General features: G+C 27.3%; 1 protein-coding gene across 2 annotated transcripts in view; it reads left to right on the top strand.

The window, feature by feature from the left end:
• Drep2 (DNA fragmentation factor-related protein 2) overlaps window positions 1-20,689 on the top strand; it is a 124,688-nt gene that overhangs the window by 88,896 nt on the left and 15,103 nt on the right. The window contains exons 3-5 of one of the 2 annotated variants that reach the window (XM_089215961.1): window positions 177-273; window positions 10,120-10,293; window positions 20,231-20,614. In XM_089215961.1, coding sequence (XP_089072087.1) covers window positions 177-273; window positions 10,120-10,293; window positions 20,231-20,614 — 655 coding nt within the window. Of the gene's footprint in view, window positions 1-176; window positions 274-10,119; window positions 10,294-20,230; window positions 20,621-20,689 lie in introns of both variants that reach the window. The other variant, XM_089215960.1, reaches the window with a different exon arrangement.

Here is a 20,689-nt window from a genome sequence, read left to right as displayed (position 1 = left end):
TTAAATGTATCCATTAAGTTATACTTATTTCAGATGAATTTTAAAACGATTAACATTGGCTAATAACAAAAAAATATAGTATAATTAGCTCATGTTTAAAACATGTTTTGACATGGTGAAAACAATACTCAAAATAAATTAACTAATATTAACGTGTGTAAAATTTATGTTTTTAGGAATCTCGAGGAAAGAGACCATTTAAAATATGGGATGGTTTTAGAAATATAAGAAAAAGCTTGTTGGCCTCCAGCTTAAAAGACTTAGAGATACGCGGTAAGTATTACTATAAATTATTAATTTGCGTCATGCGTCTTAGAGTAACGTTAGAATTATATGAGAATATTTAGCTCTTAAATTCAAAATCCTCAATAACTTAACAAACATGTTCAACTATTTTTTTTTGTTATTTAATTATACGATATTATGTTCCATTAACTAGATAGTTGCATAGAACTTTTGAAGAATTTTCAGTGCATCAAAATTATTTCCGAAACACAAATATCATTTAGAAAATATTTTACACATTTACACACAATAATATTTACAAAATTTTATTAAAACGCGATTGTTTTAAAAAAAATATAATTAATATTATTTTAATAAAAGTAATGAAATTTAGTTTAGTTTTAAGTAGGTAATTTAAAAAAATGATATTTAATTCGTTTATTTAAAATGAATGATCTAAAAGTTTAACGTATTGAAATTGATTAATATACATATATATTAGATTTAAATTATATGTATAGTAATATTTATTTATTTTTATATAAATATATAGATAATTTTTTTTTTTAATATTTAGAAAATGTAGTAAAATAGTAAACCAACCACATTTAAAATTCCAAATAAAATCTATTTCAAGCAAAGAGACACGTTTTAGTTCCTGAAAATTAAATATACTTAGAGATATACAATTATTTTAGCCTTTAGAATTGTAAATGTATTTATTAACAAAATATGTAAATTTTCTCTATTTTAACGAAACAAAAATTATTTTATGCTTTTATGCAACTTAATATAATAATATGAACGTATATACGCCAAGTCGTTTACATTAGAATTAAAATTAAAGATAAAAGTATAATGTGAGATAGATTTTTAAATAATCACAGTAATAATATTGCGTCCTTAAATGAAGTTAATATAGATAATTAGGTACTATTCTTAGACTTTCGAATGCAATGGCTAACAATAGCCATTGAAAATATTTTATGTTTCGTCTTGATGGAGAAAATATTGAACATTCCATTGTACATAGTGTTATAATTTAAAAATCAATAAGAAAACAATTCTAATAAAGTAGTTTTAATTAATGTTGCACATACAAATGCATCACTATATTATTTATTGAATTTAAATGATATATTATCCAACATTTGTGTAATGTTTAACATTCTATATTAATAAATAAATTGAATGATCTAAAAATGTTCGTCTGTGAACGAAATTAAAATCTTCAATTGTTTATTTATTTATAATATGTACAATATTCAGATTACACGGATAAAATACCGTGATTTAAACCATTGTGCCATGGAAACATAATAATTCATATTTGAAATACCATGCACAAAGAACATAATATAATCAAAACTAAATATTATTTGTAAATTTCGAATTCTGGTATTTATAACAAAATCGTGAAAAAATGATAAGTTTAACTCACGAAATGTATTTGAGTCAGATAAATTGTAAAATATAATAAATGAAATGGTTTTTTGTGTAATCATAATAATGTGGTATTGGGGTCAGCAAACATATTAAAGGGTTTAATTTATTTTAAAGCATTGTGTGTTGTTAATTATTCGCATATTATTTTTTTAGAGTTTTATGCTAATTAGTGAAATATGTTAGAAAAAAAATTGATTAACAATTTAAATAAAAGGATCTTGCATATAATTTTCAATAATTTATACAACTTTTTTTTATTATTATTTCCATTAATAACAACTTATAAGGAACGTTGTACTTATCACATTTTCGAATTTTTTAACTAAACATTATTTTTTCGACAATAATTTAAAAAAACTAATTAAACTCGATATACCTACAATATTTTGAAACTCTTATGATGCATAAAAATCGCTTAAATAAATATTCAGTGAAATTATAAACAAATCGTACTTATGTAAGCCTATTATAAATAACATTTTTTGAAAACTGGTTTTTTATTTGGTTTTTCTAATATAGTTGTTTCTCTTCTTTTTGAAAATTATTGGGAATTTTTACTTTAAACCTTCCCAAATTAACAACTAGATTAACTTTTCTACCAGAACAGGTGCTGTAGAAGTCTAGATGTCTCAAAATAAACACACACACGTACATATCGTCGTAAAGTTAATCCATTGTTTTCCTCAGAACTTAAAATAAATATTTAATTGAGATTTTAAAATACAATAAAATTAATAATGAACTTAAGTCGTATTAGTTAATAAAATATCATATTCTTAATAGGAAAAACAAAAAAATAAATCACTCATTTATTTTCTAAAGATTCAATATTATCACGGCATTTCATAATAATATATCATTCAGCATGAAAAATATTGAAAATATCATAATATTATGATGAAAATAGGAAAAAATCACCGTTTTCAAAATACATTAATAATATTAACATACTATTATATTATTGCGCAATGCAGTAATGTACCTATTTTGCCTACACAATGCGCCCTGCAACAAATTGTTTCCGAAAAAAACTTCCGATCATTTTCATTACATAAATACGGGATGTTTATTGAACATTTTTCAATTTCAATTATTTTTAAAGAGATAAAGATAATGTGCATCTAAATATTTTAATTTTGTACTGACATTGGCCATTGGCATTATCATTTTTTTTTTTAAATTCTAAGTTGATTAATTAATTATTAACAAACTTACATTTTCCCTACATAAAATAATATTAAAAATCATATACAAACAAAGTAAATCGGTTTTTTTAGTTAAGATATTTTTATCTGGTTGTGTTTTACAGTTTTGAGCAAAATATTAAATATTTTATTTACTCAATAATCAATGATGTAATACTATTTTCCAGCATTGACCTGTATTCAAATATAATTTAAGTTGAAATTTAATGAATATTTAATGTTTTCATGTAAACTGAATGATTATTGCAACATATACGAGTATTTTCAAAATTATAGACATAAAAAACTTAAGTTAAATCAAGTAGGATTTGAAAAATAATATTTATTATATTAAATAATCAGTGCCAAAACTTAAAAATACATATTTTAGTGGAATTAATATAAAAATGATGTGCTGACAATTTATTTTTTATCATCACAATGTTTTTGTTGAACTTTTTGTAATTTAAAATATTTTCAGTTACTGCGTTACTGCGTTACCTTCATACTTTTTTTTAGGTATTTATTTTTAAACCTCGATATTTTTAATTTAGTTTCTGTCTGGAGATAAATATTTAAATATCGATTACTAAACAATCAGAAAAGTTTGTTAGGTCGAGATAAAGTAGGAGCGTTGTAGAGAAGAGAATATTAATAAATATTTAACAATATACGCACTTCTCTAAACTTCCAATTTAATTCCGATCAATAATATGCTAGTAACTATATTTTATAACAAATTATTATATAAGAATTTTCTAAACAATATTCTGTACCACTATGTAAAAGAAATCAATTAGTACGCTTGTGTAAAATTGGAAAAAAATAATTTTTGATAAAAAATGATGTTTTCTAAATGTTATAGAAATTGTTGAAAAAAAATATTCATTTATTTTTGTAAAACAATAGTTTGAAATTAGGGTTTCTTATCGTGTCTTTAATGTTGACAACTAATCATTTTTAAATTATTAGTCAACTATTATAAAACATCATGTACAAAATTAATTCTCACAAATCGGTGATAGATAATCAATTCGAATAAAAATTTAACTTAATATAGTACGACGGTTCAACCTCAGAAGTGACATCACAACTTTTATAATATTATTCACTAATTCAAACTAAACCAGATAAAAGAAAATTGAATATAGCGATATTCAAAAGAAAATCATTACAATAAACAATCTGGTGTGAAGATAGAATAGAAACAAAATAAAATAGAACTGAATAGAAGTATTATTATCATTATTATTATGTGTATAGCAAGCACAGTAGTCATCGTAGACATTTCAGCGTACCTATTATATATTATAATATATAGCAATCAAAGGTTGTATCATTATTATTTTGCAATTTGATTTTGTGTGGATGGTGTTTGTGTGTGTATTTAAATAAGAGAAACAGCGATATAATAGTTTTAAGCGATTAGGTATATATTTTGATGAGATAAAATGCCATATAACACATTTTAAACATATATATTATTATTATAATTATTATTATTTGAAAATCTGCTGCTATTATATCATTATTATCAGCACCTTCCAGGGACTTCCTGGCCCTAGCTCCCTAACCTCCATGCCAGGGAGTGAATGGTATAATAATTACTGAGAATAATTACGAGGACCAAGAGAAATAAATTGTGATAAAAAAACAAACAAAAAAACGATTTTGCCCGTTTGAAGGAATCAAAGATCTTTGATAAAGAAAAAAAATAAAATCCTTTTAAAATACGTCTCGCTACCAATTGCTGTGCATGTTTTGCAGTTCAGACCAACAATAATTCGATATTCACTGGCAAAAGCAAAACATTGATCATTTCAAAGTCACCAAAAAATATAATAAGTACTAGAGATGACAGGTTGATAGAAATTTTTTTCATTTTTTGCGATACCGATGATTTTAAATTACCAACAGAATCCATCATCTGGCCTATTTTTGATACTATAAAAGTAGGTAATTACATTATATTATAAAATATAAAACGTCAAAGCTTAGTAGTTGTTTTCAAAACAAATTTAAAAATAATGCAAGTTATTTTATTATTTTCATAAAATATTATTCCATTTCTACTTTACAAAGTAATTTAAAATGAATTCGTAATTTATAACAACTACTCATCTACTACCTACAATGGTTTTGAACAAAAATATTTCATTTAAATATTTTTAAATAATTTAAATTATATTAAGGTAACAGGCTTAGGTATTGGCTTAGAATTTGATTTATAACAAGTTATTTTGCTGATGTGTGTTTTATTACTGAATACTTTTAACATGAGTATATTCGAGATTCTTTTCATATTTACCTTAAGATAATCAATTGTAAAATTTAATATAATTTATGCATATTATTTAAACTAAAATTCCTTTTATTTTACGTAAAATGTAATAATATTACACTGAATATTATTTTAACGCGATCGGTGTCTTATAATAAATTTGGTTGGCATATATTTTAGAAAATAAAAATTACGTTATATATTTGAACCTTTAACAAAATATGTTCGCATCCACTGAAATTTCATCCACAAACATTAATTTAGTACAATATTTCTATAACCGTACTTGGTGTTCTAGTGAAACGAAATATTTATACCTATGTAAATTAACGTTTCTTTAGTTTCTAATTAATATAATTCTAGTAAAGTGTCAAATTTAATTTTAAAATATTACCATACTCGTGATAAAAAATGAAATGAAATAAACAAATACATTTTATAATACGTTAGTACGTTACACTAACTTTCTGATTAACATCGTAACTATTTCATCATAATTCACTAATAGCTACTGAAATTAAGTTGTACTTATGCAACTTGAGTGTTCTGTTTAAAAGCACTAAGTCAATTTTTTAAAATTATTATGTAATACCAAAAATATAATTTAATTACATCGTGAAATTTGTTGAATAAACATAATATATTTTGTATAAATTATCATATTATTATTTATTTATTTTATTTTTAAAAACGGACGGCAGTAATAGTCCAAATACAATTGTCAATGTTTATTTACAGCTTAGCAGTAATATTATAATAGATATAAGATTATAATTACATAATCTCACATAAACTAAGCTTATATCCTAAAAAATTTATTATGTGATAAAACAGCGTTTCTCAAACTGTGGTACACGGAAAGCTCATAGACGGTACGCTAAAAAATCTCCATTTATAAAAAAATTAAATGATATAAAACGTTATTCACATAATATATTATTTGTTTTTTTAGTACTCGTCCAATGTGATATCTACCGCACGTCTGATGGTTTAGTATGCTATATATCGTAAATATTTTATCTACCGTAATTTTGAAGTATGATATCAACAAGTATTTACCATCTATAAATGTAAATTGTCTTACATTTATAATGCAGTATTTCTAATTTGTTACTTTTTTTAATGTGGTACCGCGTAGTTATGTATACGTAATTTCCAAGGAATGATTCGAACAGGTCTTCGGTTGGTTTTTGTAACGAGCGCCACCACTCTTCTTGAAATTGGGATGGTAATATGTTAATCGCTCACCGTGTTTTGACATCATATTTATTTTTGACATGTCTCCAAAGAATTCCTATAGTTTGTGTCTCAGAACCAGTCATTGAATCAGTGAAATCACGCTTTTCAACAGTAGATACAGCATACAGACATACGGTGGATAACGTACTAAACTATCATACAATTACGGTAGATAATATATTTACGGTAAATAACATATTGGAGGAGTGCCATTAAATTTTATACAAATTAACAACAATCATTAATACAAATTAATAAAAATATTTATATTTATATTAATATTAATAAAAATCGTTATATTTCTTATTTTTTAATGCATCAAATATTAAAATGTTTATATCATTACCATCATTTTGTAATTCCTAACAAAATAAAATTCCATTTATGTAAAATAAAGTGCACATTTTTAATAGACAAAAAAATATTTATTTCATCAAGTGACATACTACAATTTTCAAACTTAGTACCTAGGTGATACACAGATAAGAAAAGGATAAGAATCGCTGATATAATAGTTATATAAGTATCATAGATATAATTTTGTTCTTGTAGCATCCGAATAACTTATTCAAATTTTGATTTTTGGAACTAAATCATATTTTAAAATTCTTGAGATTTTTTTTTTCTACTATAGAAGTGGTTTTTAAATAATATCCCCCTCGATTTACTCTAAATTAACTAGTTATTAACTAAATATTATTATTAATAATAATTAAATGTTTAAAATATGTTGATCTACCCACTTAATTCAAAATATTTAAACATATAATTTCCGATACCATATTAAGTCTGAGTCGGTGCTCACCGTTGGCGAGTCGTCACTCAGTAATAATTTAATCTTTAATATAAATTATAAATTATCAACTGTTGTTTATTTTTAATGAAACTATAAATTACAAATATAGGGGACGGAGTAACACACGTCCGACGACTATTGATACCTAAAATTCAGCGGACGGGGATCTTCGTTGACAGTTGAGGATGGTGTTTTACACAATTTGGGTTGAGTAACGACCACTGTATCAGATTCGCTTAAAAAAGTGGCGTCTGATAAAATGGTTTGACCAGGATACGTGAACTTGGAGAACTCAGATTTGTAAACCCTGAAAAGGGCTATTTTACGGTTCCCCGTGGTCATTGTACGGGTATCAGCCGTTCAGAAAAAAGATGATCGGTGTCGCTGTAGTTGTCGTCTTCGATATCCGCTGCTAAGTTGCTTCACAGCCAACTCACCTGATGCACCACAGGTTCTCGACTCACAACGACCGACACAATCGGTGACACGTCGAGGGCGTTTGTCAGACGTCTAGATTATATCGCAACCGATAAACGATTAACCGATTTTAAAATTAAATAGTCCTTCGTGAATTTTTCTATTTAGTATGGTTTAAATGTGTTTGTAATTTGTATTATGAATTTTTTGAGTTATTTCCTATTATTTACGGACTCCCTGAACGTTGACATAAATAAATGACATTCTTATTGAGTGGTTTAAAACGAACCAGTCGTTTCCCGTTAACATTCTCAAAGTTTTGGATTGGAATTTGAAGTTGGAGTTGTTCCATCTTGATTTGGAAGTGTTTTCTGTCTACGCAGTAGTGGCATGTATAATTATGGATCTTATATACACATTAAAAATGTAGAGTTTGATTTTGAGAGGAAGCAGGCTGTGTTAATTAATGAAAGGACATAGTGAAAATTTTGCTCCAGATGCTTTCTGTAATTTTTTTTTTTATATGATTGATGAAATTCAGTTTGGATTCAATGGTTAATCCTAAATATTTGACTGTATTGGACCAGTAATCTGGGTATTCCCAAAATGTATGGTTGTGACTTGATACATTAATTTGTTTGTGAACATGATTGCTTTTGTTTTTGATGGATTTATCCATTCATATTTCCAGTTGGTTGCATGTAGAGGTTTTGGTGGATAGGTTCGTGCTGAGTTTAACAAAATGTCTAGTAGTATTAGGGTATGATCAGAGGATAGTTCATGTGTAAGGTTTTCTAGCGCATAACCTATTAGTAGGTGTCTGACTCGGTAGGATCTTGTTGGCGTATTTGGGACAGCTACTGTTGTGTCAATTCTGGAGTTGAGATATTTGTTTAGAGTTTTTCCTGCTAGATCGCTTATTCGGCTATTACATGCTCTATGTTTAGCGTTTAGGTTCTTACTTTAGGCTCCTACCATTATCACATTCTATCGAGTGTTGAGAAGATTTTCGATCTTTAGTTTGAAGTGGATTACCCAGACTTCTATAGACTGATATTAGCCGGATATCATACTGACCTAAGTAGTTACAGTTGAATGATTGTTGGTAATCGAATTCGTATGGATTTTGATTTGTAAGTGGCTGAATTTTTGAGTTATCAGAAAAGCTGTTTCAACCGTTGGTGGTCGATCGTTGATCAAGGATTTATTTTTTGGTTTTGTATGTAATAGAATTTGGAAATTGAAATGTGTGTTTGATAACAGGTGTGTTTCATTTAGTATGATTATGTCAATTTTCTTTTCTTGGATTAAATTTAGGAGTCCAAGACTTTTTCGATTTAACCTTGACAGTTCCAGAACATTATTCTAGTGAAATTCATAATTTGTTTAGTAAGTTGAGTAATAATGGACGTAATGCTACTATGGTGGGTATGATGGATTTTAGATCATTGTTCCCTGAGAAAATGTTTACATACAAGTTTAGGAGTTGCTTGGAAAATGACTTGATGTTATAGTTGTCTTTAGGTTTAGTATGATCAGCGTAGCTGATGTTTGGTTGAGTGAGATTTACTGATTCTGGTAATTTTGATTCGATTCGAGGTGACTGTTCTGATGATAGATTTTATCCGGTATTTTCAGTTTAAGTGGACGTCTCTTATCTGTCTCTTGCATGATGGCTGGACATTTCTTGAAATTCACTTGTATGGCTCCATCGCAGTTTATACATTTTGATTTTTCTTATGAATTTTCGGCGCAGTCTTTTACCTTATGTTGGCCAGCCCATTTAACACATTTCGAAGAAGCACCACAGTGTAAGTTTGAGTGACCAAATTGATGGCAATTGTAGCTGGTGTGGTTAATTTATATCTTTCTATTTTTAGTTCTATGAAAAACAACGAACGAAAGTTGAAGATTCCCTTATTTTTTGGTGTGTTATTTACAACAACCATGTGAATGGGAAGTTTCTAGTCTTGCTTACCAAAATTGTCTTACGTTGATTACTGTGTATTCTAGGTTGATCAGTTCATCCCTAACTTCAATGAATGTGACTTTTCATAGGAGATCTTTAATAGCTATGGTCTCTGAAAATGGGCTGTTATATATACCCGTTTTTGGATATGGTCTATCTCCTGATTGGACAGTCGATCTCGTTTTTGATGCGTCATTTGTGCATGTTTCTATATAGCGTGTAGGTTAAACGATGTTATTCTCATTTGCCATAACGTCCTTTTTTTGTCCAATCATTTGTTGGCTTTGAGAAAAGCCGATTTACAGTAGTTTGTGCCATTAAAATTCCTTAAAAAATGGTTTTAATAAAATATAATATTGAATTTGGAAAAATAAATGGTTAGCATGTTTGATTAGGTTAGGTTAGGTTATCATCAAATAAATAAATCTTCAATTTTAACAGAGTTATGACTCATAAGAATATACCATGATATTACAATATTTGTACATAGTTGTATACAAGTGCATGATGATTGTTTATTTAATATTTTTAACCTTTCAATAATGGAGTGAATTTTTTGCAGGCAAAGAAAAACTAAATATCGCGCCGAATGTGTCCGTTAGATTGGTACTCGAAGCTGATGGTACACAAATCGAAGATCCCGAATACTTCAAAACACTGCCAAACAACACTACTGTGTTATTACTCAGGGATGAGGAGTACTGGTACCCAGCTGAAGTTGACGCCATTAAGACAGGTAATTATACATTTTAAAACTTTTTATCATAATATTATTACTCTTTGTGACAACAATGCACATAACTACTACTATTGAAAATCATACACGAAATCCAAACTCATACTATATTACACCTGCAATAATGTAGTGCTGTGCTACACAGAAAATGCATGGTGTTTTAGCTGTAGAGCTTAGTACGTCTTATACGATATTCTACGATCGACATACAGAAAGTATTTGTCGTAAAATGTCGTATTATATTTACAATAATAATTATTAAAATATTATGACTTTATAAAATCAATTTCCCATTTGAACAGAAATTAAAACTTTTAGACAAAGAGTATTTAATAACTAAAATTCAGTGTTATACAACCACCGAGTGTAATATTAAGTTATACTAATCAAGAAAATATATCGTACAAGTACTATTCGTCTAAAATGGAATTCATTGGTGGTATGGGATAAATTATATGATCTAAAAATCAGTTTAATAAAATTTAACTCAGTTCTACAGTGGCACCACATTCGCATATTATCTAAATAGTCTGAATACTGAAAAATATGAAATCGCATAGGTTTATATGTCGTTCGCATATGCAACGACTAATCAACAATGTAATTTAATCATTTATTTCACTTTAACTAATACAATACATATTATAAAAATTATGAATAAAATACAAAAAATAAAATTAGTACGTTTAAATTACGTTTTTCGAAACTTAAATTCAAAAATTTAACTTTAATTTTTACTAAAAGAATGACATCAATAAAAAAAAGGCGGGTAAGTCGTGGATGTCGCTCTGCTGTACAGTAGGTTACTGTAATGGATGGGATTAAATTTGAATGCAATGATAGGTATCATTGTATACAAAAAACGATTCTGAAAGGAGATGATTTGTCAGTCTAGGATATATTATATTTAAATATTTTCATATATTCTATTTTAAAACAAATATTTGATTTTTCAATTAAGACGCATTTTGCATATGGCATGGTTAATCAATTAATTTAGTTAACATGTAGCTATCATAATTCATAATACCTTATATTATCATAGATATACATATACCTGGTTTGAGGATAAATCGTTATCATTACGCGATTTCATAAAAATTTAAAACTCAAACGCTCAAAACATTTTTCCTATAACGACACTTCAAATTTTCTCTATAGCTATTTGAAGCAAAACTTATGAAAAACTTGGTGTTAAATTTTATAACCCTAGATATAAATACAAACAATATTATGAATTTTGAACTACAAAATAATTTGCAAATATTCATGATTTTGACGAATTTTTGTCAATATCTGAAATTCAAATGCTAATAAAAATTTAATTTGAATTTCCGGTGGACATTTTTTTTGTGATAAAGATTGACAAATTTGTAAGGAATCTTGTATTAAATTTTCAAATCTCAGATTTAAAAAGAAAATTTTTTATGAATTTCTAGCTTATAATAATTTGCGAATTTTCGTGATTTTTACGTATGTTGTCAAAATTAAAATTTAAATGCTTGTAAAAAAAAAAATGTGGCTATATATTTCTTGTATTTTTCAACTGCTATTGTAAAAATATTTTAGGAGCCTTGTATTAAATTTTCAAATCTTAGGTATAAAAGGAAAAAATTTTATGAATTTCTAGAATAAAATAATTTATGAATTTTCGTGATTTTTACGTATGTTGTCAAAATTAAAATTTGAATGCATGTAAAAAAAAAATTTGGCTATATATTTCTTTTATTTTTCGACTGCTATTGCAAAACTATATTATGAGCCTTGTATTAAATTCTCAAATCTTAGAATTAAAAAGAAAAACTTGTATGAATTTCGATCTAAGATGATTTGAACATTGCCGTAATTTTTATGTATTAAAGTCAAAATTTGAACTGTAAATGCTTATAAAAAAAATTTGTGACTATATATTTCTTTTATTTTTCAAATGCTATTTTAAAACTATTTTAGGAGCCTTGTATTAAATTTTCAAATCTTAGGTATAAAAAGAAAAACTTTTATGAATTTTGATCTAATAAGATAATTTGAACATTGCCGTAATTTTTAAGTATTAAGTCAATATTTGAACTTCAAATACGAGTACTAATAGAAAAAAATTGTGCCTATGTATTCTTATAATTTTTTAATCACTATTAGAATTACTTATGAGGAACTTTGTATTAAATTTTCAAGTATTTTGATAGGGCCAAAAAATTTTTATCGACACTTCATAAAAAAATTTTCACACAAATTGAAAATTTCAGTCGTCTAAAAATATCTCAAAAAAAGTCAAAATATTTTGAAAATTAAATCATGTAAAGAAAACGCCAATCTAAATAACTGATAAAATTTTCAAGTATCTATGACTTATACTTTTTGAATAATAACAAATATTTAAAATCGTTTCAGGATAAATCGTTATCGTTACGCTATTTCGTAAAAATTTAAAATTCAAACGCACTTAAAATTTTTCTTATAATGATTTTTCGAGTTTTCTCTATAGCTACTTGAAGGAAAACTTATAGAAAACTTAGTGCTGTATTTTCAATCCTTAGTTATAAACGTAAAAAATTTTATGATTTTTCAACTTCAAAATTACTTGCAAATTTTCGACAGATTACGTAAAATTTTGAACTGTGTAAACGCTTATTAAAAAAAATTGTGACTTAAGATTTTTAATTTTTTTTAGCTACAATAAGAATAACCGTTTATTAAATTTTCAAGTTTTTTTGGTCGTCCAACATTTTTTTCAAAAATTTCAGTGGTCTATAAATAACTCAAAAAAGTCAAAAATTAAACTGTATATAGATATCACTAACATTATCACTAACGTGATTAGTTTTTGAATTACAACCATATAAAAAATCGATTTGGTCGAAATTGGTTTTGCGTAAAAATTCCCGTTTTTCTGTCATTTTTTTTTTGTTTTTCTCGATTTTTTGAAAATTGTTAGAAAATGTTTACTTTTGACCTCTATAATGCACCAAGGATCTTCAATTTTACTCGGAAACCACCCCCAAAGTTTGAAATCGAAGCATTATTTCGACTAGTTATGCTGTACACAGACACAAAAAAAAAACACACATAATTGTAAAATCAATACATTCATCACTTCGTTCAGAATCTAAAAACCTTTTTATATTTTTTTAAGTTCTATATAATTCAGCAGTGACATAACCTAACCAATGCACTCGTAGATATTATAATTAGCAAATATAATTATTATATTAAATAATGAAAAAATTACATACAACAAAATTAAACAAGTTAATCTCAACTACTATGTTGTACGAACCTAAATTTTTGTGTAATTAAATTTTATTTTATTATTTTTCATACAGCAAGTATATTTATTCTTTAAAATAATCAATAATAAAATGATTAAATAATTTAGAAACTGAGTGGTGGATAAAAAAAAATAACTATTAAAATTAGCTATTATGAGGATTTTCTTCTAAAACTACAATTGTTTGATTGGAAAAGTGGACTGTATAAAAGAAAATTTTCCTTGTATGTATAACGAAATAAAGTTAACAATTAATAATTTTGGTTTTCCGTGATATATATCGACGGACTACTATTAAGTATAACTAAATATTCAATAGAAAATATAGAGTGCACAATGGGCACATAATCGTACTGGCCAGTGAGGGAGCAAATAATAAATAACATGTGACATAAAATTGACACTATTAACAAAATAATAAAATAACAATACAAAGGTAATTAAAATATAAGTATAAAAACCTTAGTGGCGACTGCAATGTTGAATGCTGAACGTTGTCGAAAAGATGATGCAGGGCTTCCAAGGAGGTGATGTTGGCCGACGGTGGCAATAGGTACACTACACAAACTGATACCTCTTACACGACGAAGACAAATGTCACGATAAAACAAACAGTAGTTTTTCCTAAATGTTTGATCGCGGCACGGTCGTGGTAGTTTTCCGCAGTAAGGTTTTCGCGGGCTCATTCGCGGCACAGTAACGTGGCATAGAGCGAGTAAGTGTGTGTGCGTGTGTGTGTGCAGTTACGACGACTATCGGAAGCCCTAGCAAACCGTGATTATACTGTGTGACGACGTCATCGTCTAAACAACAATATTACAGTTGATAAAATACTCATGGAAATTGATATAAAAGCTTGTTTAACAATTAAAAATTGAAGAAACAGAAATCCTCACGTCATTAGGTACTAATTACTCTGCAATTTTAGTAAAATAGTGAAAAATCCAAAAATTTTAAATGATTCAAAATTAAATTATAAAATTGATATAACAATTTGAAACACCATAAACAAAATTAGATTGTTATTCCAAAATGTCAATATTTTCATACGTAAAAACTACGCACCTATTAATAGATTCTGAGCAAAGAGTAATAATGAGCTGCATATTAGTTGTGGACAAATTGTTTAGGTCACTAGTACCTATAGTATAAGAATTGCTGACATGTGTTTTATTATTTATTTATCAACTAATTGTGGATATCAAGTTAGGACCTAACTGTTAGATCAACTTAACGTTGCGAGTTTTGGACACAAATATTTCACTTAATTACTGTCCATCAAAAAAAAAAAATTGTAATTTTGGTAGAGTTAAAAATATTTGTGTCTTACAAAAGAGAAATCTAAATTATTCTTAAATTAAATGTATTTTTTATAGAACATACATTTTCATTATGTATTGTCATGTTTTTTTATAAATATACTGGCATCATAGTTTTTATGGCAAAATTTTTTTGAAAAGTCCGTATAAATGTTAATCTATTAATTTCACCGCTTAATTGTTTCTTCATTTGGTTTTAGATAAATTCCTCTTTTTTGAGAATATTTTTTACTCACTTTAATTTTCATACAGCAGTAGGCACATTTCATTTTTATGCAGCTACCAGTTTGTGCTTAGGCCATGATCAATTGATCAATACTAGGATGACTATGATAAATCATAATTATAAATCAAGATTAAAAACTTTCGCAAACATTTGTGGCTCGTGAAATCGAAGAATTAAATTTAGCCTATATTTCTGGAGGAAGCATTGCAATATCTGTGTTTATATGATTAATAAACATATAGTCTGTAAAATCATGTATACCAATATATCCAGCTTGCTGCGTAGACATAATAGCATCTATAAAACAGTCATCCACTTCATTAGATGACAACAACGGCAGGCAAAAAATATCTTTTTAAAAAATTTTCCTTTTTATATACAGTACTATAAACTATTTAACTAAATTTTATAACTGCATATTTCTGGACCAGGCTTGTCCGAGATAGAACCAATATCATTTTATTTTGCTAATTGGCCATAATAGACAAACAGCAGAGTGAATAGATTGTTCAAAATCAATATGAATAGTTGTTGATAGTGTTGGTGAATGTCTTTTTCTAGAACTCAAGTGCTATAAGATAATCGGTAATTGATTTTCCAACCAACAAACGAAAAAATAAAGGTGCGTAAATGCTGATCATCACCCCGCGAACTACGAATAATTGAGTAAATAAAGATGGGTAGCTTGAAAAATTACCAACCATCAAAACAACATGGCACTGTTAAAAAAAATTTAATTTTTTAATAATGAGAAGTACACAACACTTTTATTAGTATTATTTTCAATAATCCTTTTTATTCTCCCTTGGTCTATTATTGATTTACTAAATGGGTACCATCGCATAAAATTTTATACGAGTTTTAAATAATTTTGAATACTTAATCATACGAGCAGTTTGAATATTCTTTCGGATTAAATGTATGTGTCAAGTTTATTCGAATCATCTGGTGAAATCTCAAATGTATAACTTTTCTGGGACATTCACATAATCGCTCTACAGCTATGTGCTTGACACTATTGCTAACCTTCCGCCCTACAAATGATAGTTCATCAACAGCCACGTGATTATTTTTAAGATTATTTTAATTTGAACACAGTATGTATTAAATTTAAAAATTGCATTACACGATGTTTGGTACGTGCCTACCATTAAACTTCATTGCTCATTATGCGGTGAAAACGGAACTTAATCCCGTCAATCACGCGTAACACTTAAATTTTTTCACTTAATATTAAATATTTGTTTATTTAATAAAAACTATAGATTTTTAAACAGTGTGATGCCCAGAAAAGGTAAGATCATAGTTAAACTGATTTAAAATATTTTTAGCAGTCCTATCAAAACCTTAACTCATAATCATAATGCTAATAAACGATCGCTTCAATAAAATCAATAATACTATTCCTATATTATATTAACTATCAATATCTATCACAATCGCAATGTCTTAAAAATCATAGGCTTAGTAGAAGATGTAAAAGTAGTTGCGCTCATATTTAGTGATAATAATTGGATTCTGAATATAAAATATTTTGATGAAATTATGATAAATATTTTTTTATTTTCATGTATTCAATTATAGTTGATAATAAATTATAATAGATTAAACACAGAAAATATCGATGTCTTATTAATCTGCGAATTTTACGAATTACTGTCTTAGTATAGTTATAAATTATATATAGATGAAATTATGGTATCGGTTAATTTATCAATAGGGCCAACTATTAATTATTTACTGTAGTATTAGATACAATAAGTCAATAAATCAACTTTAAAAACGTACATTTGCTGTAAGTAAATTGCTTTAACAATTATTAGATACACTTAACTATTTTTCATACATTTTTTTACAGTTACCTAAATGAAATATTTCAAAAATAATTATATGATGACATTTTAAAACTTTTGTGATGCTGCAAGTAAATGATACTACTACCGATTTGTTATTCGCAAGTTCTAAACTCTTAAAATAAAAAATCTTTATTTTCATATTATTTGCGAAAAATACGCACAACTTGCATATTATACCTACGCTGCAGTTATAGTGGAATATTGTTTTATTCAAATCTTAGCGAATTGTGATTTATATTACTAATCAGTTACGTTTCATGATAGGTACCTAATCGAAAACACTATATAAATCAGTATAAATAAATAATAATTAATATCATACGGGCAACAAGTGGGTCGTAGGTCCAAGTTAATAATAGTATTACCACAAACATTGTATATAACATATTATTATATTTAAAACATTTTACGCCAGGACCGCCTTATAATATTATAATACTGTAATCAGTGTAAACGGTGTATTATTATTTTTAATTTAAAAATAATGATTAATCGTTGGATTCAAAAACGATTATGAGCTTAGATTAATGTTTCTTATAGTTATATTAGAACTTAACCTCGGCCGTCAAACATAAAAAATATATAAATTGAGATTTTAAATCTTTGGGTAACATGTTTTATAATATTCATCTAAAAAATAATTTACATAGTAATTATTCAATTACAATAAGAGTACCTAAATGGCATATCATAATAAATCACGGGTGATGAACATGTTAAAGTGTATAGTTATAGGATTTATTTTGTTCTAAATAACATGAAAATGTAACGAAAATCTATTACAAATTTTAAATACAGATACTGATGTGCCAGCTGTAGTTATTTTAACATATAGATATGTTTTTTGTTGAATATTTTTTAGATATAATTTTTTCGTAAGCTTAATTTGGTAAGAACGATTTTCGAAACACTTTATTTCCAATAGAAACAAAAAAAAACCAAAAATAATAAAAAGTCAAATTAAATCAAATTAAATTTGTAACAAATATAGCATGCTACTAGATATTCCCCTTAACTTCACTATACCTTAAAACATAACTATGATTTCTTAATTTTTCTTGCAGATAAAAAATATTTATAGCACGCAACTTATAATACATACGAACGAAATTTTTTTTTTGATTAATTGTATAATAAAAGAAACTACTTTCTATAAAAAAAAAAACAACCATAAAAATATCCAAAAATCCTGCTGCAGTTTAGAGTAAGAACTATAATAATATAAATATATAATATTTAAAGCACCAAAAAACTTCAACAACAGAATAGAATTCACAAATAAAAATTAAAGTGATTAAAAAAAGAAAAGAAAAAACATTGATATAAATAATAATATTAACTCATTTCTAGCAGTGTTCGAAAACTAAAATTTTCGTTATTAATATTAATATTGATTGTGGAATACACTGTGCACACATTACTTGCCTCCCCATACATAAATGTGAAACACAGCTATAAATTATAATCAACTATTTATATTTATATAAACAACTTTTGTGTTGATACAACCGTTATAATCGCTTTAGATGTACCTACATAGAAACTAGGAAATTCGTTTGTTAAATCAAATTTTAAACCCTTTGTAGCTACTGCGTATACAGACCAGGTATGGCGTATATGATTAGATTGATTACCTACTCTTTTCAAAGGTTTTTAAAAACGTTCCGACCTCTTACTTTTTTATTTTTTTTTTTAACTTATACATAGGTAATTGTTTCACGCCACCATTTTTCAGTGCATTCGCACGTATACGCGTTATTTACTTGTAGTGAAGTACATTTAAGTACACAAAAACACGCACATACCGATAATATTATACATATAGATAAGAAAAACTCATTTTTCGTGGTTTAACGTGTCAATATTACTACACACATAGACTATATAATGATATAGATATATCAGTGGTACCTTGGTAGGCATGAGGAAGAAATCCACAAATAATTTTATATTGAATTATACGCAATTAATGCATTTATTTTGTTTTATCAAAAAAATAGATTTTTAAACAATAATTATCATAATAATATTGTACCTATTACATTACAATGATGAATGATATTTTTTTTCAAATTTGAATATTATAATCAGAATCTTATTTAGGGGAAAGCTAGAGAGATGGCAGCACCGAACTTTTACATAATTAGGGTATCTCATATATAATTACTCTAATACAGTCATGAAGGTTTCACTTATACCAATCAACATTAAATAATCACTTAATATATACGTTTAAGGTTTAATTGATTCTAATCTGTTTTTATATAATTTAATCTAAAAATAAATTAGATATAAAAAAAACGATATAGCTTAACTATTTTCAGTAAAAAAATATTGATTTCCGTCTAAAAAAATAAACGCAGCTACGGCTTAAATGGTATGATAATCTATACAATTTCATAGTATAATATAGCTTTTCACAAGGGCATATATCAATTGCGCCGAAAATCGCAGGTAAAAAAAGAAAAATTATGGGATAGGAAAAAGGTATACATCAACTGCGCCGATCGATATTCCAATGTTATAAATTGTGTACGTCAATTGCGCCGATCGATATTTGAATGTAATAAATGGTGTACGCTGATCGATTCTTAAATATATATATAAACGTCTATAATATTATTTCTATTACAACTAAAAATCGGTTTTTACGTGTTTTAATCTAATATATCTTTATCGTATATCTATTATCTATAGGTATCATAGGTAAGTTTGAATTATATTATTTTATTACTTGAAGATAAAACAAATTACAAAATGTGGACAAATACCGTGTTATAGGTTATAGGTAAACCCATAGTATTGTGCAGTACAATTTCACGCGTTGTTCGTATAGTTGTTCGTTTAGTTGTCGTGACTCGTACTTAAATTTATAATGGAAATAGTATTAAGTGAACGTGGTAAAGAACTAATTATTTACCAAAATTATAGATAATAGATGTACTCCTTATTAATATACCTTTTTTTATGCCAGCGCAATAGATGTATACCTTTTTGATATACCTTTTTTATACCGGCGCAATAGATGTATACTATACAGGTAGTATCCCAAATGCGACGCAATTGACGAAACCCCGTTCACAAGACACTGACGTAGGTATACTTAAAATTCCAAGAGTCCAAGTTCGAATAAAATATTTGACCATTAATAAATGGGGGAAATTGGGGTGAGAAACACGCTGGGTGATTGATCTTGACCTATAAAAAGGTGCCTATAAAGAGTACCTACAAAGTACGCCTAAACTTAACGAACGACGACAATATGTTGCAGCGATTGCCGCAATACCAAAAATTGTCTGTGAAACAATCCACGCACTGGAATTGCAAGACGAGACGCCTTCGTGGAAAATAATGGACAACAAAGGCCGGGTAACCGTTGTGTTGCACTGGGACCAACGCAACCAGACCTACCGTGGTTCTAGTAATACCGGCGGTGGCGGTGGCATGGACACGTCGCCGTCCAGGAGGACGATGTCACACCAACAGAACGGTGTCGGTGGTCTTCTGATGGAGAACAACGGTGCTCTGAAAAGAGAACCAAACCAAGTGTTTCAGCAACAGCAGTCGCAGTCCACACCGACAGTCTATCGGCATGGTTCCACGCCTCAGATCACGGTCATCCACCACGACGCCATACCACCGTCGAAGAACGACGGTTCGAGTAAATATTATTAAAATAATATGTTATGATCATTTCTTTGAAATCTATAGAATGCAATGATGATAATAA

Source organism: Diuraphis noxia, unplaced genomic scaffold (assembly GCF_037042655.1).
Source record: "Diuraphis noxia isolate RWA-SAM2 unplaced genomic scaffold, SU_Dnox_SAM2 contig0001, whole genome shotgun sequence".
NCBI classification, from domain to species: Eukaryota; Metazoa; Arthropoda; class Insecta; order Hemiptera; family Aphididae; genus Diuraphis; species Diuraphis noxia.
This window is presented reverse-complemented; position numbering and strand designations above follow the sequence as displayed.